At 41.0% G+C, this 25,108-nt stretch overlaps 1 protein-coding gene across 10 annotated transcripts in view; it reads left to right on the forward strand.

Moving 5' to 3' along the window:
* RAPGEF6 (Rap guanine nucleotide exchange factor 6) overlaps nucleotides 1-25,108 on the forward strand; it is a 133,463-nt gene that overhangs the window by 103,924 nt on the left and 4,431 nt on the right. For 6 of the 10 annotated variants that reach the window (XM_074839041.1, XM_074839043.1, XM_074839047.1 and 3 more), the window contains 10 exons: nucleotides 1,188-1,399; nucleotides 2,259-2,382; nucleotides 4,706-4,729; nucleotides 7,275-7,495; nucleotides 9,845-10,036; nucleotides 11,491-11,625; nucleotides 13,024-13,137; nucleotides 17,381-17,606; nucleotides 19,538-20,049; nucleotides 23,409-23,720. In XM_074839041.1, the coding sequence (XP_074695142.1) occupies nucleotides 1,188-1,399; nucleotides 2,259-2,382; nucleotides 4,706-4,729; nucleotides 7,275-7,495; nucleotides 9,845-10,036; nucleotides 11,491-11,625; nucleotides 13,024-13,137; nucleotides 17,381-17,606; nucleotides 19,538-20,049; nucleotides 23,409-23,720 (2,072 nt within the window). The remainder of the gene's footprint in view (nucleotides 1-1,187; nucleotides 1,400-2,258; nucleotides 2,383-4,705; nucleotides 4,730-7,274; nucleotides 7,496-9,844; nucleotides 10,037-11,490; nucleotides 11,626-13,023; nucleotides 13,138-17,380; nucleotides 17,607-19,537; nucleotides 20,050-23,408; nucleotides 23,721-25,108) is intronic. The other 4 variants (XM_074839049.1, XM_074839051.1, XM_074839044.1 and 1 more) reach the window with 2 other exon arrangements.

The following is a 25,108-nucleotide window of genomic DNA, read 5'->3' on the forward strand; positions in this document are numbered from 1 at the left end:
TGGCTACTCATTACATGGTGAATACACATGTGGATACTGAATCTAATTTCTGTACTCTGCTCCCTAATTTCTCATGGCTTATTGTAGGTGGAGAAATGACTCTCTCTTCCTGCTTCTCAGTTAAGTCTAATCAGGCCATGACTGAAGTGGTCTTTGGTCAAAAAAACCCCAAATAAATTAGCTTTTGTTTTACCCTTATTTCCAGAGGAATATGTTTTTGTTAGTATGTGCCACAGGGGTTCTCTTTCTTGCCCTGCCTCGCATTGCATATCAATACGATGCCATATGTGTCATGAAATAGGAGGATAACCATCCTAATGTGGCATGTGAAAGGGGAGCTGTGTGGTGGCATATGTTTGATTTTTCACATGAGAGAAGGCTTTGTTTGTGGTTTGACAATAGCACGAAGAGAAATGTGTAAAAAAAAAAACAAACAAACAAACAAAAAAAAAACCCCACCAAAATAAGGTTTTTTTAAGCTTTCAGAATGAGAAAAAAATCTTTTTAGAATAGCAAATTCAGTAATTGTGTGATTCTGGATTTATTAATGAGTGCTGGAGAATATCACTTTCCATGTCTGCAGCTACAAGGACTTCCCAGTCATTGCAAAATTTCTTGAGTAAGGTTGGTGACAGATGATGATAGGGAGGAAGGATGTATTTAATTTTTTTTTTTTTTATTTCATCCAGATAATTCTGGATATATTTTTACTTAATGAGAATGAGGGCACAATAACAAGTTTTAGCATATCTGCTGCTTCTAATTCTCAGTCTGTTGGTGCTTGTTTACAAACGCTCCATGCTCCTCTTCAGTCTTGCCACTCTTGCTTGAGGTAAGCTGTGTGCTGCCTCACTAATTTTTCAGCCTTTTTGTCCTTATTGTGGCACATAGGAGAGAAGTGGTTCTTAAATTAAATGTGCATCAGTCCTGTGTTACAGCGGGATGGTTTTGGCAGGCCAACTTGAAATTTGTGCCCTGTGAGTAGGAAGCAGTCGCACTTTTTACAGTTCTCTGAGTGAGCAGCAGAGGTTTATTGTGATGAACTTGCAGCCTGGCATTCAGCCAGCTTTACAGTTAACCTTGTGAAAGCTATTTTTAATCCTTAAAACAAAAACCCAACCCTTCACTTCCTTATGAAAGGTAATGATTCTGCTGACAGCTAATAATGAAATGTATCTGCCTTACAGCGGGTTAAATCTAGCACCAGTGGCACGTCTCAGAGGCACTTGGGAGAAGTTACCGAGCAAGTATGAAAAGCACCTCAGAGACCTTCAAGATCTTTTTGATCCGTCTCGAAACATGGCAAAATACCGCAACATCCTTAGCAGCCAGAGCATGCAGCCTCCAATTATTCCGCTTTTTCCTGTTGTCAAGAAGGATATCACGTTTCTGCACGAAGGTAAAGTCAAACAGAGAGAAATAATAAACTAAAGCATTGAATATGCTTTAGGCCTCTCTTCAGTGCTCTGTGATTCAACAGATGTCTAAAAGAAGCTGCCACCAGTAGGATGCTTTTGATGCATCCTTTCTAGGAGTAAAATAAAATAGAACTCTCATCCTAGACAAAAATTAAATGTGTATTGTAGTATTTTAAAAGCAGCGCTTAATCTTCATCAGCTGTCCTGAGGTTTAGGGTGGAAGAGTAGGTGAGTGGGGTAACAGTTACTACTAGTGACTACTTCAAATATACTTCTCTTACAAAAACTTGTTGCTGCGATGTTTCTAGGTTTTTGTTCCATGTTGTGGCTTTCAAACAGCTACGATGATATAACACCTCCTACTCCTGCTTTCAGCATTTTCAAGGGTTTTTGTTTAAACATTTCCCTTTTTTTTCCTTTTACACAAAGTTCTGTTCACAATTGGTTAAGGTGAAGCATTTCCAAATATGCCCACTTCTTGCTTGTGATCTTGCAGAACAATTTGAACTAATTTCAGAATGTGAATGCTGTTGATGTCAGTTCTATATTTATATTATTTTAACATCTATGCCAGTGAGTTTGGGCATATTTCACTCCTTTTTCCTCCTACTAGTACTTGCTGCTTTAGAAATAGATTAACAAGAGTGATGCTGGGTAGTCTGAGTGGGCCTGATTGTCATTTGTGTTTTGCCAGAGTTTCCTGTTTTCTCGCTATTTTGCTTAAAGCAGTTTTGTTGATGGAGGGGCGGGAAGGGTGATGTGGGGGACTTAGAAACACCTTGCCCATTAAAAAAGTATTTCTTACTCTTTTTTTCATGTGTATGTGTTTCAATTATGCAGGAAATGATTCTAAAGTGGATGGCCTGGTAAATTTTGAGAAACTCAGAATGATCGCCAAAGAAATTCGCCAAGTTGTCAGAATGACCTCGGCAAACATGGATCCGGCTGTAATGTTCAGACAAAGGTGTGCAATTTAGAAAGACAGTAGGATTGAAGGTGTCTCGGCGTGGGTAGGGGTCTGGGTTTGTGTGTGCATCACTACGTTAATATTTCATTGTGTCACTTACCATTGACACTCACCATCAGAACCGCCATCTTTATCAAATTAGGGCAGTGCAATTGATGCTTCCAAGACCTGCTTTCAGTGACTACTGAACCGATTTGTTGTCTTTAAAAAACAAAGAATAGGTTCTAATTTTAACCATTCATATTTTTGCTAAATAAAATGTTAGTCTCAATAGAGTTTTGGGAGAGGTATAATATTAGGGAGGAAATCATATATATATGTCTCTAAAAAAAGTACCTAAATCACCCCTGTGTAAAACTGAAATGTTGCTTCAAAACGAAATTCCACTGATAACATATTAAAAACAAACAAAATATTTTTTTTATTTGTTCTAAACACAGCTTGCCCCACCTACATAATGTTTGATATGTTCAGGCTGTGAGCAGGTGGAAGGTGTTTTCTTATTTTTAATTTTTTCTTTTTCTGATGCAAAATAACATCAGGCTCCGTGTTAACAAACTGCAGCATAAAAGCGCCACGACTTCTAATCTGGTGCTGATTAGCTCCAGATTCTATTTAGTGGAATTAAATAATTTCCTGCATCTGTTTGCTTCCCATGGCTGAACTAAAAGCATCAGTGAGTCCACTGTGTCCGTGCAGGGCCCGGATCCCTGCACATCCCTGCCGAGAGCGGGGTGGGTTGCCTGTCCTTGTGCTGTTAGTTTGCCTCTCAAACAGACAAAAACCCTTCAGGATGCCCTTCGGGTGAGGAGTTGGTGACAAGGTGATGTCCTGTGCCGTGTCACTACACGGATTCTACTTCAAAAAAAGCCAGAATAGTCTCTTGAGGCATTTGTTACATCTCTGTTGACCGCAGCGGAGAGCTGCCTGAGCACCGTGGAGCGAGCAGGGCACAGAGGGAGCTTAAGGGGCAGTTGCTTGGGTGGAGCCTGCTTTGTACAAGCCCTAAATAAATTCCAGTTGATAGCTCACCTGCGCAGCTGGAATTGTCCTCAGTTTATGGATCAGTTACATCTGTGCGGTGGTAGGCGATAGCAGATGCAAGGACACAGAGTGTCTGTAAGAGCATAGGGAGTTGGTTCAGGACTCACAGATGATCACGAATCCTGTCTGGCTTTGGTTTTCAAGGCTGACTATCAGAAAACATAAGTATTTTGTTTAAAATCGGTCCAATCAAGGTTTGAGACCAAAATAACAGATCCCTTGTTAATGTTGATTAAAGATGGATTTGCTTCAAAGTGGAGATTCACCTTCCCACTATTGGATTTGAATTAGCAAAATTTCCTTTTTAACATGAACTTAAAAAGCTACTTACCCATAAGTTATGATTGCTTTTCAGAAACTTTGGCATTCACGGATGAAATCAGTATATAAATAAATTTCCCTGATGCCCTGTGCACTTTCTAAGACCTAATGAAGTCTGATCATTAAATGAATTTAATAGTAAATAGTTACCTTTAGTATGTTTTTCAGAATTACAGAACACGTTTTAATGACCATAACTTAAATTATGCACACTGACATAAAATGCTTAGGCATCTAATATTAAAGACAGTGCCAAAGATTAAAAGAAAATAATTCCATGTTTTCACATCATTTATATTCATTTTCATTGCCTGTGGTGTTTGATCTATCAGTTTGTGTTATGAAGCACCAATAATTGCTTTTGAAAATTAAAAATGAGCAAGAAGAGATGTTTGTTAGTGGTAACATGAGACTTGCTAGCAAGTTCATTACCGATTAATACAGAGCATCTAGTTTTTCAGCGTATATTTGGCAACTAGCTTGTTTTCCAGCAAGCAATCAAGAGAAAACAACATCATAAACTTGAATACTGATGATGATTTCTCATATGCCTACTGCAGTCCTAATGCAAAGAATAAATTAATTTAATCACACTTTCTGCAATATGAATAAGTAAAGCAGTTTCGCTCACTCCATCAAAATTGAATTTGGCTTATGGGAAATACTTAGCAAGTAAATTTAATGCGCGTTTGGTTTGTAAATTCATAGGTTAAACTTAAAAATAAACAAAAAAACTGATAGATGTTCTTCCGTTTTAAAGTATTTGAGCAAGTCCTGCCCTTGCATTCCATTAAAACATTGTGTTATTGTTTGAGAAAAATTTTGCTGTATAGAAATTTTTTCTTTTCTGTTCTTTCCTGTCTACATCTTTCTTCCTGACTCTCAACTGTTTTATTTTTTTCCTGTGCTTTTCTGTTCAAATACATGCTTCAATGTATATGGCTCTTGCTTACAGGAAGAAGAGGTGGAGAAGTTTGGGGTAAGTGTAGAGATGAATGCAACTAAGATAAATAAAGATTATGCAACTCTTAACATACTGCATCCTCCTCGTTAGTGCATGCATCTGAAATACAGCATGCATTTTATTAACCCTGCAATACATATTTTTTGGAAAACAGGAATAAGGGGTTACAGTCAACGTTATACTGCAGCTATAAAAGTTCTGAGTTGCTTTTGTGTACTAGACAAGTTGTTTGAGTTTTGGCTTTATGCATTAAAAAAACCTGCTGTGCAGTTATACTGGAAGGCAAACTATTCTGGGAAATAAATAATTTGCTTTTTAAGATGTAACAGAAGAGTTTAAGTCATTCTGTGTTTTAAACTCTAAGGATGCTTTGAATTATGGTGTATTATATATGATAATGGTATAGTAATTTCCCCCCTGAAGTTTGAGCTCATGCTTCAGAGTATGTATTTTTAGTATATATTTACAATATATCTCACATTTCATACACCAAAATCCTCACTGATTTCACTGGGACTCTCGACTGTGCAAGCACTCAATAATGAAATGAGAGTACTAAGTTGGTTTGTGAAGCTCCTGACTGACACACGGCAGGGATTTTAAGATGACACTGTAGCCACATTTTCTGTGTATTTTTGCCCGTGAACTGTTGCCTGTGTGCTTTGTCCTCCCTACGACCCCTTTGCGAGTGGCAGAGGGAGCCTGGTGTGGCTCTGGTTGTCAGCAGAGAGTGCCCAAGCACTTCTGCGCCGAGAACGGATTTACCCCCGCCAGCAGTGATGGGGACGGTGCCAGAGCTAGACAAACTGTGAGAGCAGGCTTGGGTACTGGTGTCTGCTGGGAAACCGGCATCGTGTGGATGCCCGTGGTGCAGGAGAGCTCGGCTGGCAGTGCTGGTGGGCGATCATCAACCGCTCACAGTGCAGCTCACGGGCACAGAGCCCCAGGACCCAGCTGGAGCCACCCTAGTTTCTAACCCTTGGGATTACTGTGAACACAAGTGAATAAGGAAGAATCATTTCCAAAGGAAATTGAATTAAATTGCCTTAAAAAGTCAAGTCCAGACTTAAAAGAAAAACAGTGTGTACATAAGCAATAAAATATTTATGTCATTAAAAATAAACAGAATGTAGTTTTCTGTTTCATTATATAATAGATACTAGTTTTGTTCTTACCCATAGGAGGTAGGAGTGCCCCCTTGGCCTGAACAGGTGTGAACAGCCCATCATGCCTTTTGCTGCTCTTTGCCTAGAATAGCATTACTTTTTTATTTAATTAAGCAATAATTTTCTACCAGTTTTTAAGCTTACATTTTCTCCTAGATTGATTTATCTTTGAAAACACTGCAGTTAGCTGTTCCACACCATTTCTTATTTTTTAAGCTCACTGTGCTCGATTCCTTAGACTTCTCAAACAATATGTTTCATTCTGACTCTTTCAGCAGTTATGGCTCTTTTGTGCTGGAGATTGTTTATTCTTCCACTTGTGATTCTGTAAACACGCCCAAGATCTCCGATAAACATCTTTACAAATAATTTAGCCTTTTAAAACAAAGTTATTCCTCTGAATGTTTAAAAAAAAAAACCCCATAAACAACTTTAAACAACTTTATTGACACTTTCCATTAGAATTCACGTGTAACATATACTGTGATCTCCATTTATTAAAAAATGCGTAAGGACTGGTGTGGCCATAGGACTTCTGACAGTTGAACCAGAGGTGACGTGTATATTTGAACCAAGATCAGTTAGTTGGTCGCTGATTCAGTGTGAATAGGAGTGACTGTCAGGGAGGGTAACTGATGTACGTGAACCATTTGGGGATTGATTATTTTTGCTTCAGTTGCTGATAGAATTGACAGCTCAAAATTAGGAGCTTTGAGGAGCGTTGTCTTTCCTAGATGCACGTCTGTGCAAGTCTGGGCATATATGTGTATTATTGCTGCCTTCCTGACTTCTGTTGGGATACATTTTTTTTAATGAGCTGCTCTTCTGTGAGTGTTTTTACTTAATTGGAGAAAGAAGTTAAGTGTGTAATATAATGTACTTTGCATATTTAACATAACTTTTCCCCTAATTTAAACATTGTCAGAAGCTCAGATTTCTAAGAGGATTACACCAGTCACTCACTTCTGCACTCAGCTGAGCTGCGAGAAGTTTCTGTTGCAAACAGGGGGTACCAAATGCCTTAAATGAACAAAGTCACCAAGTTTGTCTGCTCCTAACAATCTGCAGTTGAAATAGCGTGGGTTTTGCAGAACAAGACTGCGATTCATTAGCAGAGCTAAATGGGTACTTTACGCAGCATTGCGCCTCGTTCTTGCTAGCTCCACACTTTCACGTGCAATCCTTTTCTGGACTCAAATTGCTGCTATCAATTTACCAGAATATTTTAAGACAAGTGTTGTTTTAATGCTGTTCATCTTTTTAACTCATTTGCATCAGCATGCACTAGCCCTAACTGAAGATTATTGGTATTAATCTGCTTTGGCGTGTGCTACTGTAGCTCCTCGTTGCTGTTGAGAACTAAAAATTTACCGCTTTGCTCTTTTCTTTTCCAGATCTCTGAGCCAGGGCAGCACAAACTCGAACATGCTGGATGTACAGGGAGGTGCTCACAAAAAACGTGCCCGACGCAGCTCCCTTCTGAATGCCAAGAAGCTGTACGAGGATGCCCAGATGGCGAGGAAGGTGAAGCAGTACTTGTCCAACCTGAACGTAGAGACAGACGAGGACAAAATCCAGATATTGTCACTTCAGTGTGAGCCTGCGTATAGCACTCGTAAGTACAGTTGTCTAGAACAGTGGCATGATCTATGGAATTTATAAAAATCTTGTTCCTTCCCTAGAAATGCTCATTTAAGATCTTTCTCTTCTCTCTCTTCAAGAAAAAATACTCTGGTAAGTACTTGTTTGTCAGTTCATGTACTCACAGCTTCAGCAGGCCAGCATTTATCTTCAGTTCTTGGTTGAACTCAGAAAACTTCAGTGATGTTTTCTATTTTGACCTTTAGATCTTAAACTGTGTGTCTTTTCATCAGTCTGGAAGGAAATTCAATAGTACATTAGCTCTATTCTTGCCCTGCTGTCCTTGTACAGAATTAGGAAGGATAAAAGTAACATTTACCATATGAACAGCAAGAAAATGAAAAGAGACAAAATCAATATAGAAACTGCAATGGATTACAGCTTAGAATAAATGAAGATTGTTGAGAAGGAGAAGTTAGGTCAATATTGACTGATGGGATTGACATGGCTTGACAGTCAAAAATTGAGGGCTGCAGCAGGACAGTTTCCATAATTTGAGCTCCTGTGCAACTGTCTAATAAACAATCTGTTATCTGACCTGCTGTCTTACACAGTTCAGTAAATTCTTATTTAAAAATGAGAAATGGTAATTGCATTTTATTTTGATCCTTGGAAATTTTCACTTGATTGAAAGGTAGGTTTGCTTCAAAATGAAAGAGTAGCAACCTTGCTAATCAAAATAATGTTTCATACTTATCTGTTGTCCAAGTGCAGCATTTTAAGACTTTTTTGTCCTCAAATACTGTTTTGTCTCTGATGAGGTAAGTTTAAAGCATGACTAGGAGATGGCAGCTTGAAGATAAGATTTTAAGCCCTTTCCATTATTCAGTGTTAAGAATGCAAATCCTTGTTATTTCCTAAGGTGCCTTCCTATGCAATTTTTTTTAACAACTCCTTTTAAATAGCACTGATGTAGGAATCCTGGAAAGGGCCGTCCTTGACTCACTCTGAACAGAAATAGGCACGGCATCATACATAGCTAGTGGAGGTGTTCTGCTTGTGCTGTGTTCAGCCAGGTGTGTAATAGTGCAGAATGCTTCTACTTCGAGCTAACACCATTGTGGGTTTTACGCTTTGCTCCCCCACCCCTGCCAAAACAATAAATTAAAGCATGTCAGGATGAACTCTTGATAGATGATCTGTGTGCAAACCTAACAGGTGGCTGTACCATGCCCAGGAGACAAACATAAATGTTATGAGGTTGCTTTTTAGTTATTTTAAATCTTAAAATCTTGTTTGCACAGTGCTATCCATAGATATTTGGAAGTAAAAATAGGGAATATATACTGACTGTTTTTCTCCATGTAGCTAAGCACATCAAGTCCTTTTTTTTTTTTTTCTTAAACTTCAGAAAAGGAAAATGAAGGTTAAGTTGATACACAAATAAATATATAGTAGAGTGGCATATTATTAAAGTACCTATTTTTTAAAAGCTGGGGGAAAAAAAACCCCAAAACCCCAGGTAATCTGGTTGAGATTCTGCTAGCTCTGCAAACTATGAGTATAAAGGACGGGGGAGCAGTGGGGAGCATGAGGGAACTGCCAGCCCCCTCGTGGTTTTTGTTACGGTGGAGTGGGAGCACTGAACTGCTCCCAGGGGAGTTTCTCTGCACTTGATGCATTTACCCACACTTAAATTTTGACCAAGTAGCTTTGAATTGGGGAGCCTGGTACATGATTGTTTTTGTGCAGACAGGATTTTTGCCCATACCCAATAAAGTAGGAGATACAGCTCCCCAGTCTCTCATCTTAGTAGTAAGATTCTCCTGGCTGCGCTGGCAGAAGGAATGAGCAGCAGTAATGCTGCAATCCAGACTTTTCCAAGGGAGTTTAAGGGAAAGTCAGGTGGCCTTAACTTCAGAGTTTATTAATTGCTGTGTGATTAAAGTAGCAACTGAATCAGTGCCCCGTGTTGTAAATCAATTGTGCCACCTAGTGAAAGGTTTGATGCCAATTGCAAACCAACCGTTCCTTCTCCCTTCAGTGGCATTATGTAATTTTGAAGGAGATGCTGTTATGCTTTTGCACCTTACGTACAAACATCTGAAATTCGGACTTTAATTGTGGTAGAAATAAATTCCTTTTTTTGTCTTTTGATAAAGTACCTCTATGGCGCTTCAAAGAGTTTAGGTTTTTTAATGCCATGTCACATAACAGCCTCTTCATTGTAACGAGATAGGTGTGTTTGGAATAAAAATGGTTTCAAGTAAGTTTTATCTGCTTCATACCACACTTGCTTTGTCTGGATGGTTGTACTCAGAATGACTGTAATAATCCTGCAATTCAAAGTGCAAGGTATTTATGTGCAATTTTTCCATAACAGTGACAAAGAATTTAAGTGAGAGAAGAGGAGGGAAATCCTCAGAGATGTCGCCAGTACCCATGAGATCAATTGGCCAAACCACTAAAGCCCATCAGCATCAACAAAACAGGATGAGTCAAGTTCTTCAGGTTCCAACGGTGAATTTGTACCCCAGTAGGAAAAAGGGACTGACAAAGGAGCATGTCACATTCAGTGAGTATCTTCAGTTCACCTGTCTGGAGAGTTTTATAAATGAAGTAAATAAGAGGGAGGAGCTGGGTGGATTGTTTGAGATACTGTTATGCTTCGTTTACTTCATTGACTTGGAAGCAGCTGGAGCGTATTGCTGTGTTTTAAGAGGGCGTGCCATTTACTTAGTCATTTGCATGGTCTTTAATAATTCTTTTTAAAACAGGTGCTGTCTCCAAGTGTGCTCTTGCTTTGTCACTTTTCTTTAGTTAGAACATGTTCTAACTAAAGTGATCTTAATACCTCTCTCTTGAACAGGTCAGATGTACCGTGTTCAGTCTTTGACTGTGTATTTCTGCATTCTGAAGGGATCTTGCACAAACGGAGTAAAACAACATTGCTTGTTTCTTTTCATGACAAAATGAAGTATACTGTATTTAGGTGAAATCATTGAAACAAATCACAGACATTAAATATTTTAACCTCTGGAACACCATTATAATAACATTATTGTCAAATGGAGCAACTTACGTTATTAGTTGCTCCTAGGGAGCATCAGTTTTTTTCTGTCTCTAAATTTGCTAGTTGCAAAGCAGTTATTACAATGGTTTTTGACCTATTTGCATAACTGTTGTATCATTTGAAAGCTACAATTGTGGGTTATTAAATGAAGTTAGTTGCAGTCAGTAAATGATATGAAATGATTCTACAATACATCGAGCATCAATATCCGTTAAAACAGCTTCAGAAGACAGCGTATTGCAGCATATAAAATAGTGTTTCCACTTAGTATTTGTTTCAGGTCTCTCCTAAAAGCCTGTGCAACTTGACAGGTTCCGGAAGCTTTGCTGAAAGGTGTTTCTTCATTCCCATGTGCTAAGTGTTCAGTGTTCATCTGACAAGCTGAACTGAGAACTTAAATGAACTCCTCAGCACTGTGTCCTCTGCGAGGTGGTCTAATAGTGAACAGGAAATAGCAAATCACCGGTTTGTGAAGTACAGTGGTACACGGGTTTTGCTAAACTTGCCGAGTTGTGTATAGTGCCCATGAGTGCGGATTTGAGATCTCCTGATTCTGAAGATCTTGAGCTGACTTGCTGGCTATGACGCAAATTGTTTTTAACACTGTCCCAGCAGTGTCATGAGGAGGGGTTTCCTCCAAGCTTTACACGTTACACAGTTTTTTAGTCCTTTGCCAAAACCACGACCCGTGTATCTGTTGCAATGGTTCCTGTTAGGACCTGGGGTGTTTCAACACCCTGCAGATGAGCAGCTGGCAGCAGCAGTGGCCACTGCTGATTTGATCTACATTTGAAATGGAGACTGCCTCCACATGCAGAATTCCCCTGAGCATCTGCTCCTCTCTTTGCTGAATTACTCCAGTGACTGTTCAACGTGGTGCTTATTTGTAGTTTAAACAGATATCACTAACTTGAAAGAAGAATAACATGCAGTAAATGATTCCGTTGTTTTCGTAGGTACAGGCTCCCCACAGAAGTCGTTAAGCTTGTCTGAGGAAGTAAGTAGTAAGAAACAAACAGATGACACTATGTCCATGGCATCTTCTTTGCACTCCAGCCCACCTGCTTCTCCTCAGGGCTCTCCACGCAAAGGTACGTGTCCTGCATGAACGTTTGGAGTGCTGTGTCAGCATCCGTCTCGAGAACTCATGCCTGTGTTGTGCTAAAACCAGGCTGGGCAGTGGCAGGAATGTTTGTTGATAATGACATGTAAGAGAAATAGTAGTTTAGAGTAGTCATGTCAAGTGTAGAATCGTGTCTTTCTATGAATAGACATAGTTTTTCTATGTATTTATATGTTTTGGCCTTAAAAGTCACCTACTATTTAAAAAGGAGAACAATTGTTGTCTTAAAAATTGCTCAAGTGCTTCTGACAGAATTCCCAATAGATCTCGCGTGCCGACGCCTGGCAGTATCAGTTCAGATTTAGGTGGCCACTGACGTGAATGGGATTCACAAACCCGGGGAGTTGTTGAAGACAACGGTGTTGCACAGAAACTGTGACTGTTGAGACATCTTACGTTTTTGCTTAAGGTAGCTGGAATATTGGGTGATGAGATGGAATTGGAGATAAACTGCTGTCACAGTTCTCCAGAACAGAGGGTTTTGATAGCTGCAACAGTAGCGCATCCATCTAAATCCTCAAGTTGCTATTCATATTTTTGTTCTTGTGCACAGGGCTTTGTATACACCCCTGTCTATCATGATGCCCTGAGAATCCCTTTATTTTTGATGTCTTCGTCTTAAAAGACCTGCATCACTTCATCATTAGTCAACCTTGGATGGGAATTCATTTGAAATCTCTTACCAGCACTCTGTAGTCAGCCAGTGTGGTCAGTGCTGAACGGTGTAAGGCATTTCTCCCTTCTGTGCTGCTTTTGACTCACTGACAGCCCAAAGCCACTGGATTAGCATGGCATGGCATGGCGACTTTCTGCATCTTCTCACCCTTTTCAGTGGGAGATCGTGCTGGTCCGTCCACTTCTGCCTTCACAAGATACCGTTTCCTTTAGGAGAATGCCACTTATTGTACTTAAACACAGCATATGTATAAGAAGCTTAATTACTTGGGTTGCCAAACTTAGCTCCACTGAGATTTTTTGAGCATTGCTTATAAACATGTTATTTTTGTTAACTTTCATCTGGTTCTTTGAAAAGAATATTTTGTTTCCTTGGGATTATTTCATTAATTCAACTTGCTTTCAGCATATTTTTAGCACTGATCTCATTTGATTGAGGTGATCCATACCCTGTTGTATGTGTAGTGCTAACAGCTCATTGAACTAAAATTAGGTGCTTCACAGAGAGCGGAAAGACATCGTTTTAGGCACGAACACATTCCACTTAATCTTAGATGTCATTTTCTTTTGAGCTATACCCAAGTGATATGCAAATAGGATTGAAGAAGAAAGGTTTTAAAATCAGGATGTTATTTTTGCCGTTATTTATCTCATCACTTACCAGGATCTGCCTCTGTGTTCTTTATTGTAGTTGGTAACATCCAAAGGTCGGATAACTGCAGTCAGATGAACCTCTCTGGCTCTTCCTCATCACTTGCCAGTGAAACCAGCAACAAGAACAGTGGACAGCGCAGCTATGGAATAGGTGGGGCTTATTTACAAAAGAAAATTTGGATGATTGTCAACGCGAGAGACAGTTCTGGCATAAGTGAAAAGGGAGAAGGAGAGGATGAGAGTGAAAAGGCAGAAGCTGAGCGTGAGCACAGGAGAACGAAGGGACCCCTGTTTAAAAGACTTAGGGAAAGAAGCTTCTCCAGGGAAAGAACAGCTTTTACTGCAAAAAGGAAAGCAGAGCACATTGAAGCCTCAGAAGGGAGTGAAAACCAAAAGGAGAAAGACAGTGATACTCTGAGTACAGCAAGTATCTATAGCAACAGCAATCTGTGGACATCTTACTGCCTATGCGTGAAGTCTAGAAGGAGGAGGAAGACTATATGATGTATTTTTAGAAGAAAGACTGTGATGTCCACTTTGTGTCAGATATACTGATATTATCCAAGTTATTTTAGCAGTATTCATTTACATGTTTAAGCTGTGTGTGCTTCCCTTCCAGATATTTGGGTCAGTTATTTATAGCTAATCACCCTTACAGTGCAGTGAAGACAATAATGTGAAGTTTAGAAAATCAAGGAACAGCTACAGTGACAGTTCTGTTACTTAGTGTTTCGCAAATGCCAATGAAACAGTAAGTTCTGCCACACTCTTAATTAGACTCTGGACAGTCCCTCGTGATGTAAATCGAGTGCTCACTTCAAGCCTTGGTGTACAGTTGCACTGGTCACATCTTTTGCTGACCTTGTCAGCCCAGCGAAGACTTGCGTTTAGTCTTGTTTATATACGTGTGCTGTTATTTAATTACTTTAATCTCTTTAATGAAGAGGAGTCCGTTTTTTCTCCAGATCTTTGAGGTTCTTGAAGAGTGTCTTAAAATTAAGGTGCACTGTGAGAAGGTTTGTCGCTGCAGTACAGTTGTGTTAATTTTATGGAGTTCATTAGGGTAAAAAATGTGAGGCGTTAATTATTGTCAAAGGGAAGGAAACTGAAATTTAATCTTAAAAATACTGGTCTTAAATACATTTTTTTTCATTCATAATTCAGTTTTTTTTAGTTTGATAATACTGATGTTTAATGCTCATATTTGCTCTTAAAATCTTACAGCAATAATCAAGCTTAAGCTGTGAAATCTCTCCAATTCTGAGCTGTATGCTCAGTGGCACGTATACCGGTGGCTCCAGATGCCATGTTCTATGACCTCTGTATTTTTATGGACTTAAGGGCATCAATCTTCTGTATTACATTGTGTGTACCACTGGCACGGCTTTCACACTGCCTGGTCATTTCACGTTTTCACCTAATTGATGTAAATACATGGCAATCCAGCTCAAAGGCACAGGGAGGTAGAAATGAAGTGAGAAATGGAGTGATTGACAGGAATTTGGGAAAAAATGCTTATCTGAGGGCTGTGTCAACAGTGTATTATTATATGGTCTCCTGTAAAGAAAGACCGTGTTTTGATTAATTTACAGATCTTGTTTACCTATACGTGAAGTAGTTGATGATCCTGTATTTTCAAATAAAGGTTCTAATTTTGTAATTTTATGCACATAACGTAAGGCATATCATAGACTGTTTTCTCCCAGTGAAGGCAGGGATATTATTTCCTGACGTGCAGTGGTTTTGCTGTAGAGAAACTCATTGAGAGCTTAAAGAAAAAAAATTTTATATTTTAAAAAACCCCAAAACACCACCACAGTCATTAATCCCAAGACTTTTGCCTTCATAAAGGGGAACAAAACACAACTGTGGGCCAGAGAGTTATTGGAGGCAAAATGTTTTGGGTTTTTTTATTTAAAAAAAAAAAAAAAAAGCAAAACCAATTTAACAGCCACCTCTCAATTTTGTTGCCTGGCAGACAGCATGAGAGGATGAACTTTGGTCTGCCCATAAGATGGTGCATGGACTTATCTAAAGAGATGAATACTCCAGAGAGCTGGAAATCTGAACATCCTAAATTTGCTGCTGCAGCTGAAGGCACATAAGTCTATGGGGCCTGATGGGATTCATCCCAGGGCACTGAAAGAGCCAGCTGATGTTATTGCTAGACCTCTCTCAGTTATTTATCAATGATCTTGGGACTCTGGAGAAGGTCCCAGTCAACTGGAAGCTAGCAAATGTTATTCCAGTTTTCAAGGAAGGCAAGAAAGAAGATCCTGGTAATAAGCCTGTCAGTCTCACTTCAGTGCCAGCTAAAGTGATGGAGAAGATTATTCTGGAAGTTACAATGTGGTCACGAGCCAAAGCCGACATGGGTTCGTGAAGGGGGGATCATGCCTTACTAATTTAATATCCTTTTAAGATAAGATTACCTGCCTGGAAGGTGAAGGGAAGGCAGCAGATGTGGGTGTTTGGGATTTTAGCAAAGGTTTTGCTACTGCCTCTCACAGTATCCTTCTGGACAAAATGTCCAGTGTGTACCCAATACTGTGGGCAAACAGTTGGCTTGAAGGGTCAGTCCCAAGGAGCTGTAGTAAATGGGGCACCATCTGGCTGGCAACCAGTCACTAGTGGTGCTCCCTAGGACTCGATTTTAGGGCCAGTGCTCTTCAGCGTGTTTTTATTGATGACCTGGACACAGGGAGTTGAGTGCACACAAGTAAGTTTGTTGACAATGCTAAATTAGGAGGAACTGTTGATTCCTTCCAGGGTAGAGAGGCCTTACAGAGACATCTTGATAGATGAGAGTGCTGAGCAGTCACCAACGCTATGAAATATAATGAATAAATGCCAGATTCTGCACCCAGGACAGTGTCATTCTGGACGTGCAGTGAACCAGTCAAAAGAAGAGGTTGTCCTGCTATATTCAGTGTCGATGCGGCCTCACCTCGGGTGCTGTGTGCGGTTTGGGGCTCCACAATAGAAGGAGGCTATAAAAATATTGACATGTGTCCAGATGAGGGCAACAGAGGTGGTGAGAGGGCTAGAGACCGTGACTTAGGAGGAGTGGCTGAGGTCACTTGGTCTGCTCAGCTTAGAGCAGAGGAGACTGAAGGATGCCTTCGTGGCTGTCTGCACCCTCCTCACGAGGCGGAGCGGAGAGGGAGGTGCTGATCTCTTCCCTCTGGTGTCTGGTGGTAGGATGCCTGGGAGTGGCTTAAAGCCACTGTATGTTCAGTTTGGATATTAGGGAAAAAGTTCTTCACTGAGGGGCTGGTCAGGCACTGGAACAAGCTGCCCAGGGAAGCGGTCATGGCCCCAAGCCTGTCGGTGTTCAAGAAACATTCAGACAGTGCTCTTGGATACATGGTTCAACTTTGAGGTTGCCCTGTGTGGAGGGAGACCAGTCACTAAACCCAAAGGACCTGAGTGTGATTTCCCTCAGGGCCAGCCCAGGTGCACTTTGCCCAGTTCAGTTCATTTCAGTTCTTTCCCTGCTTCTCTAAGGTCATCAAAATAAATTAGTTAAGTTGTCCATACTAAGGGCTTTTTCTGGTGCAGTGTGGGGACAGGTGCCCCATCTGGAATCACTTCAGCTATACCAGCAGAAGTGTCTGCAGGACATACGTAGCCAGAGCCTGTGGAAGCCCTCAGTCTAGAAGTCTCTTTTATGTTCACTCCAGGTACTAGGAAGAGGAGGTGTTGGATATATGGGGCTATATACGTTATTTGTGTTTGAAAGAAGTTATTTGAGGGTAAGCCAAGCAGAAAAATGTATTATATATTTTGCTCTGAAACTGGTGAGGTCTTCAGCTCTTGCCCTTCTGCGGGAGCAATGCTGGCGTCTGGTCCAGCTCCGGCCAAAATTGTATTTCCCGCTTTTGCTTCCTCCTCTGTTCATTTTGGAACAGATTATAAAACTGAAATGGACCATATGGCTAGTCCCCGAGTGCTAATAGCTGGCTTTTACCTTAGTCAGCACCTCCTCATCCACTGCCAAAATCTTTTTTTGAGTCTCTCACAACAGTCGGGCAACGGGACAGTGGGAAATGCACTGCATCTGTTCTAGAGGACTCAGCACTTGCAGAATTGGAAAGATCTGATCTATTCACCCACACTTCATGCTGTTGATCCTGTTTATGTAGGTTTAACCTGGTCTGGAGAGTAGTGGAGTTGCAGGTAGGTTACTGGTGTCACCAGACTTGCATTAATAAATTGCAGTGCTAGATGCTGACAGTACCATAAAAACTTCAGTGGGCTGACTGGATGTAAGCAGGGTTTGATTATTTTTTCTGGTAACTGTCCTTGCTGAAATGTGTGTCAATACTTTGTTGTTGTACCTAGGAAATTTGAATTGCTCTTTGACCAGGATGTTCTCTTCTCCTCTCCTCTAGGCTACGCCCTCATACCTTCCACTAAATCCGATAACTTCTCAGACTCCAGTCACAGTGAGATTTCATCCCGGTCCAGCATCGTGAGCAACTGCTCTGTGGACTCGATGTCGGCAGCGCTGCAGGACGAGAGGAGTTTGTCCCAGTCCCTCATTGTGGTGGATTCGGGAGGAGCAGAGAGAAAAGAGCATCCTCAGCCACTGGCTGATTACGGCCAGCCGTGCCCAGGGTAAGACGCAGCTGGTTTTGGTTGGGCTTGGTGTCCTGGTGTTAGAAGGGGTAACGAGGCTTTGGTCAGGGCACGGTTAGGCACTGAACTGTGGTTATTAAGCTCTTGCTAGAAGCTGGAGTACTGCCTGCTCTCTATGGGAAGAGTGTGTGTTCCCAAAAAACTGACAGTATTACTTGGGTGTACAACAGCTTGTTCCCATCGGTGGGGTTCAGGTGGACGTCTCTTGCAGGATACTTGCAAATGTGTTAAAAGCTGGGATGATACTAACAAATTAGTGTAATAGCGAGAGACAGCAGGACAGGAACAGGATATTGTCAGTTCTGAGTCAGCAGTGCCAGTCACTTCACATTCTCTAATGCAGTTTTTAAGGCCTTCCATTATTATTTGTTGCTTAGGCAGACTGGAAACTTTCTGCCACTGTCTTCCTCAGAGTTTCCACACGCAAGGTCTTACTGCTTTAGTGCAATGTGAGAACTTGCCCTGAGATGACACTTTGAACTGGAAGTTTTTGGTTTTGTCTTACTAGATGTTAAGCCTTGATCCGTAGGATTTAAGGATTTCTTGGGAATAGTGTATTCTGTTCTCAGATGTTATGGATTCAAGTCACTGGAGTTGCTCCTTACTAATTCTTATGGCTCATCTCTAAAGCATTATAAGGTTTTTATGATTGAACTCTAAAGAGCTGTATGTTGTTTCTGGATAAATGATTATCATACACCAGTATTCTGTGGTGTTCTCTCCCCTGTAAAAAAGCTTATCAGTGTATGCTTTGCTAAAGCGATGCAGCTCTTATGAAATTAGTGATTCAGTTTATTTCATTGGGCTAAAATGGGAATTTAAAGATGTGCTTCCTAAATGAAAATACTTCCCTTTTTTTAAAAGGCATAACACCTGCAGAGAGTTTGTCAGAGCAGGAGCAGTGTCCTGAGCGACATGGCTGGGAGAGGCCACCTTCAGCGGTGGCCGGAGTACCGAATGGCACCAAGGATGCTGCTGCTCTCTAACTCCCTCTTCTCTTTGCCAGTTAAAAGCAGATTGTGGTTGTTCCTTTATGCCTTAGTTTCAGTGAGTTTTGGAGGGTAGAAAGCAGTTTTTATGCTAGAACTTATAGAAAAGCAAGGAGAAAGAAGTTGTTTGCACATATCTAAGATTTCACAACGTGGCAGTAAACTGCTGAGGGATAGTGTTGAATTTCAGTGTTGTGCTGCCCATGCATTTGTTACCCTAACCAGAAATAGTTCAGAGCCTTGAATAATGTCTAGTAATTGTAACTTCATGTATTCTAAATTAATGCAAATCTTGCTTTTTCTTTCCCCTTAATTATGCATTAACAGTGATTAGAGCTTTTAGCAGCCATTTCTTTAAACAAGAAATTTTGTACTTCAGTTTTCAGAATCTGTCACTTCAGATTGTTTCCACAAATGTAATTTATGCCAAGTATTTCCAAGTGTTAATTGAAATACAACTACCTCCACTCTGTCTAAACAACTTTATGTTACTGCTGGTGAAGGGGTTGGTTTTTATTCTACATATTTGGTTTGGTTTTAGTTTATAAATGCAAAGAGAAGGGTGGTAGTAGCATGAAACTAAGAGGTAATTTTCTGTCAGGCACTGTCTTGCTGTAGTTGATAGAGGAGAGATTCCATGGGCCAGATTTTTATGGATCTGGGGTCGAGCCTGTAAATGCCTGTTGCAGACTTGTTACTCCCTTGGGGATAACTTCCCTGCTGCCGTGTGCAGTAATGGGTCGGGAATAACAGTGTCTCTTGACAGTGCTCCCGTGTGCCTTGACCTTGCTGCCTACCTGTTTTAAAACCAGAGTTTAGTTGTCTTTAAAACCAGATAATTGTCTCCAAGTATGTCACTCTCTATTTTAAAAGCTTATGAGGTGTTTTCTTTTTTCTGATCTCTGTTGTTTTCAAATGTAGCTGGTCAATCACTAGGCCTGCTCTCATCAGAGGGATGGCTTTCACATCCTCCATGAGCAGCGAGGAGATCTCCCATGAACATATCATGGTAGAGGCAGCAGATAGCGGCCGGGGAAGCTGGACTTCATGCTCAAGTAGTTCTCATGACAACTTCCAGAATATCCCAAACCAGAAGAGCTGGGATCTCCTCAATTCTTACCGTCACACCCAGCTGGACGGACCTATAGCTGAAGTTGATCCCACAAACTGTTACTCTGAGGAGGCTTATTTGTATTCTGAAGCCTTTTCCAAAACCAACAGGCAGTCGAAAGCCAGCGTGGAGCTCGATCAGTCTCGGCAGAGCTGGGCCTCCTCCAGTTCGCTGTCAGACACCTACGAAACAAACTATGGGACAATTAAGCGGAGGGGGCTGGAGAACTCTACAGCAGAGCAGACGGAGGTTTTGGACTCTAAACCAGGCGCTGATACAACTTACAAAACTGTTACTTCGAGTACAGAAAAAGGCCTGATAGGTAAGCCAAGCCAACAGCTTATGGAAGCTTCTACATCTGTTTCTCATTTTGATATTAAGTTGTTAAGAAATGACATCAGCAGGTCTGGGGCCTGGATGGCATGTTAAATTCAGCTTTACATGTGGTTTTAATCAGAACACTACGCAGACAGTGTGTTTTCAAGCCACCTTCTTTTGCATTAGGAAAATTGAAGTAATAAACCAGTGCGCTTCCCAGTCACTTTATGGGTCTCCAGGAGAACTGTCTTCATGAAAATGTCAAGCAGTTCCTCTCTGTAGTACGACCTTTTATTTTTTTGGATGATTTTGGAAACACTCATCACTGTAGACGTTCCTCTGGCAAGGAGCAAGAAGCATGGCTTCTTGAAGTGCATGTAATACAGACTTTCCATGAGCCTGAGAGGGAAGAGCATGACTGCTGAGTGGTACAGAGCTCTCCTGCCTCTCTGGAGCTGGGGCACCTTTCATCCACAGGACTTCAGTCTCTGGAAGCTCAAGGGCAAAGCAGATGTCCTTTCTGTCTTTGCTATGTTAAACTGGCATTTATTTGGTTATACAGCTGCAGTTTGGCTGCATATGAAAGGAGAAAAACATATAAAATGTCTTTTCAGAGATGCTTAGCTCTACTGAGCAAGATGTTCTTCCCCTGTCCTGGTGAGTTTAGCAGCCAAAACTAAAGGAACTGGATTAGGAACAAGATAAAACACGGAGCGTAAAGCTTTCTAGGCTGTAAGTCCAGGGTGCAGCTGAAATGCAATTTAATTACTGACTAGATTGCTGGAGGGGTTTTTGTTATCAAAGGTAATTGCCTGAATAAACATGGCACGTAAGGGTGGAGGTCTTGGATTGCGTTCCTCCTCCTTGGCTTTGTAGGAGAAAGGCAGCATGGGGAAGCCTTGCAGGAAACTTGCTCACAGCTCACTCCTGTGCATGTGCTCTGCCCCTGTAGCCTTTCAAAGCTGCTCATGAGCCTCTGAGCTGTTTTAGGAGATGGCATGTTAGCTATTCTATGCTCACAGCTCTTCCCCTTCTTTTTAATTCTTTTGAATTCTTCATAATTTATTGAAGCACCATATAGCTTGCCTCCTTTGTACAGTCATAGCACAGAGGTAAGAAACACTCAGCACCGTACTTCGGTAGAGCATGCATATGTCTACTTTAGCAAAGATCTGATACAGGTGGATATAATTTCTGGTTTGCAAATGCAAATCTGTTAGCTGTTCACCTTCATACAATATGCCAAAGATACTGTCACTTCATTTCACCTTTTGCTTATTCTCTACAAACAGCTTGTTGCCAGGGTCTGTAATGACTGCATGAGTTCAGAATATTGTAAACAAGAATCTTCAGTTCGTTTGCTTAATGAGTGCTGGTGATGAATAGTCCCCCCCAAAAAAATTGGCACAAGCTTTCTTGCCTGAAACCCTTAGAACAGAGCTGGAAAGGCACTGCCCACGTACTGACAGCAGAACGTGGTCTTGGCAGAATCCATAAACGCGATGGCTTCGTGACTTCACGCGCATCTCTGCCCTCTAACGTGGAGGGTTTCTTGTGGCAGCCTGTGCTGCGCCGTAGGGGAGGTGTGGAAGGGCAGCGGGCCTGTGCTGTGCATCCAAAGGGAAAGACTCTTTCCTAGCTTTTACCTACAGTAGACATCAAAATTTACATTGCTGCCTTCTAGTTAACGTTTCCCTTAACCGCTGTGTGGAATTTCACCCTATTTTCTTTACGAAGTGAATATTTGAGTAATCAGCTGCTTGGGAAGGGGGATTCCTTGTGAAAGGGTTTTGTAACCTCCTGAGACTGGGGGCAGGGGGGTGTGTGTGTGTGTGTGTGTGACAAATTATGGACGCTTAATGCTGTGGGCATCAAATGCTCTTAGAATGTTTTATTTTGATAGCATTTGTAAAATATTATGAATTGGAACTTTACAGAAGAGCACATTATTCCTACTTTTGTTATTACAGTAGGCTAGATACTAGCTCTAGGAAGCCTGAAGCTTTCTCCTTTAAAGGAGAATATACCCACCCTTGTCAGTCCTTCTGCAAAACCAATGAAGACCGAAGGTGGGGGGTTTGCTCCGAGGACCCAGCCCATCCCCATCCCTTCAGGGAGATGAAAGCCTCCTTCGCTTCCCCTGCTTTCTCATAGGGGCCCACTGGAATGCTAGCTCAATAAAAACAATTCCCATAAATCAGCAGTATAAATCTCTGCCTGTATCTAAACCCCAAACTGTGTGAATTTGGTTTTGTTTATTTTCCTGTAAGCCCAAGCATGAACTGAGGCCATTGGGTATGAACCAGCTCTTGTTCCTAATACCAGCACCCAGAATTGCACAAGTCCACAACACAATAAATGCTCCTTTATTTTCACCCTTTCGCGTTCTCGTAAGATAAGAAAATATTACAGTTGCTGAAATAAATGAAGCTGTAATGAGCATGCACTGTTTAAAATGAAAAACTGTTTAACAAGAAGAATGCAAATTCACTCAACTCATAGATTTTAAAAATTACCCTAGCTTTGAAACTCTCCTGTTGCAACATGTACATGGCAAAAGCCCAATTTAACATGCACATGAGCCCCAGACCTGGGGGGTGGGTGGGAGGGGAGGGAACTTAAAAAGTTAAGCTTTGGTTTAAGAGCCTGTGTGACCTGAACTGCTGGTGAATGGGGAAGGAAACCACGGACATGATAAGCCACCGTTTACTGTTAGAAAATGCAGGCTCTGGATACGGTTTGCTCATAGGAGCACCTTCATGTGATTATTAGGGGTTTTTTCTTCCTGTAGCATAGCCGATGGGATGGTTTAATGTCTGATTACACGTGAATTGATCCAGGGATATTTTATTACAATGAATTTCTGTTAAGCCACTGGTGGGTGAGGAGGTGGATGTTGCTGAAGTCAACCAACAGTTCTTGCTATCGGTCTGTAGCACGCTGGGCAAAGTAACTTTGGGCTAGTTGCCTTAATTCCTTGTGTTTCCATTTTCCAGCCTGTGAGGAGAGGGGGAGCAGCCTCAGCCAGCAGCGCTGCCGTGCTGGCTCGTGGTCCCTCCCGGGGTGCACCGTGGGGGTAGGGAGCGTAAGGAGCTGAGCCTAGAGAAGGTTACAGTCCTGTTGCCGCTCAATTGGCCTCTCGCCTAACGAGTTTGTGGGTTCTGTTGCTACTCTGACTTCTTAAAATAAGTAGAAAACATAAATGAAAGCGTAAATATCTGCTGCTGTCGTTATAACCAGTGTTTCTGCATTTGCATTTTGTTATCAGTTTCTGTTTTGCCATTGTAACATTTCATGATTTTTTAACGTTTTGTTTCCTTTGTTTTCTTCTTTAACATTTCCATTGCTTATTTCTTGTGCCAGTGTACTGTGTCACCTCACCTAAGAAGGACGATAGGTATAGGGAGCCACCGCCCACCCCTCCGGGATATATGGGGATTTCTTTAGCGGACATAAAGGAAGGATCGCCCCACCACCCACACCTAAAACCTCCAGACTATAGTGTGGCAGTGCAGAGGTCAAAGATGCTGCACAGTGACCTCTCTAGACTTTCATCAGCTCCTCTCGGTAGTGAACCGGTGGCCTGTATTTCATCGAAGATGCCTCAGTGGCATAGTCGGCAGCCGTCCAACCCCAAACTAGCAGATATGACTGACGCAGATAGTGAAGAGGATGGTATGTGCAACACCTGACTCGGTAGATGTTAAGTGAACTGCTGTGTGAATCTGGTCTGTGCAGTGTGTACTTCACAACAATGTTCTGGGCTTTCTCTTGGTCATTCTCGGAGATTAAAAGTTGATTAATCTCTAAAGGTGCAAGTATGTTTGTGTGGCTGTATAGACGTGCATATATGTATGCGTGTATATACACGTTTAAAAAAAAAAAAAAGCCTTCCCTTTAGAAAAAGCATGTTGACACTGAACAGACTCTAAATTATATATAAATAAATATATATATATATAAATACGCATATGAGATCTCCCAAAGCACAACTGAGACACTTAAGAGCATGTAGATACTACTTTTCTCTAAAATCTGTCCCCTCTCAGTGGTGATGATGACTTTAAGGGACACTGTCAGGCTATAAATTACATGTGGAAAAACTCAGGCCCCTCTGGGTTGATTAACTGATGTCCCACTGGTTTAGGATGGTGTCAGGATGATGATCTAAACCGAGTATTTTGAATGTGGATTTGGTGGGTGGTTGTACAACTCAACTCCTTTCACATTTGCATTCTCATGGGCTGGCATTAAGCTGCCTTATTCCTCAACAGAGATTTCTGGAGATCTGAGTTTAAAAATGTTGAACAAAATAACAGCGAATTTCTGTTCTTCTGAAAGGTGCATTTGATAAAACCTGACTTCTCAGCCCAGCTTGGCCTGACAGTGTCCCTGCCAGTTAAATATTTCATGATCTTGTTTGAAGCAACAGCCAGTGCTGCTGAGCACAGCACATATCAGGTGACCAAAATGCAAGAGATTTTTCTGAAAAAGACTGCTCTTACAGTGTGTCAAAACTAACTTCAAGTTAGGGGAATTTCTACTTAATTGTTTATCTGCTGATTTGCTTTTAATACCTACGCACTGATGTGATCTCTCTGTACCTTTGCTAGTGAACTAATTTTTTTTATTAGAATGTTGTGGTCGGTTCCTTCAATTTCAGTCTGGCTTAAAATGAGTGTGGATTTAGATTAAAACAATATCTGATGCAAAATGATCCTATCTTGGCCCTTTAAAATATATAAACAGTATTTAACATATATATTAGTATTGCAGTTCAAACTTACGGTAAAACGTAAAGTTGCCCAGCGTTAATTCAGTTATGATATTAAATGTTTTTGATGTGAAAATAAGGAAGTAATTGCTTCAAACACTTTAATCCAAATTTTTCTAAACTAAATTTAACCATACACTTTTAGATACACCTATTTTACTATTTTTAAAGTGCTTGGTTAATTTTATTTGGGATACAATGCACACTGCATGAAGGGAAGTAATTTAGTGGCTTTTCTCCCAAATCTGTAGCTCTTGGGATATTGGGAGCTGCATGCGAATAATTTTTT

This window comes from Strix aluco, chromosome 13 (genome assembly GCF_031877795.1).
Source record: "Strix aluco isolate bStrAlu1 chromosome 13, bStrAlu1.hap1, whole genome shotgun sequence".
Taxonomy (NCBI): domain Eukaryota; kingdom Metazoa; phylum Chordata; class Aves; order Strigiformes; family Strigidae; genus Strix; species Strix aluco.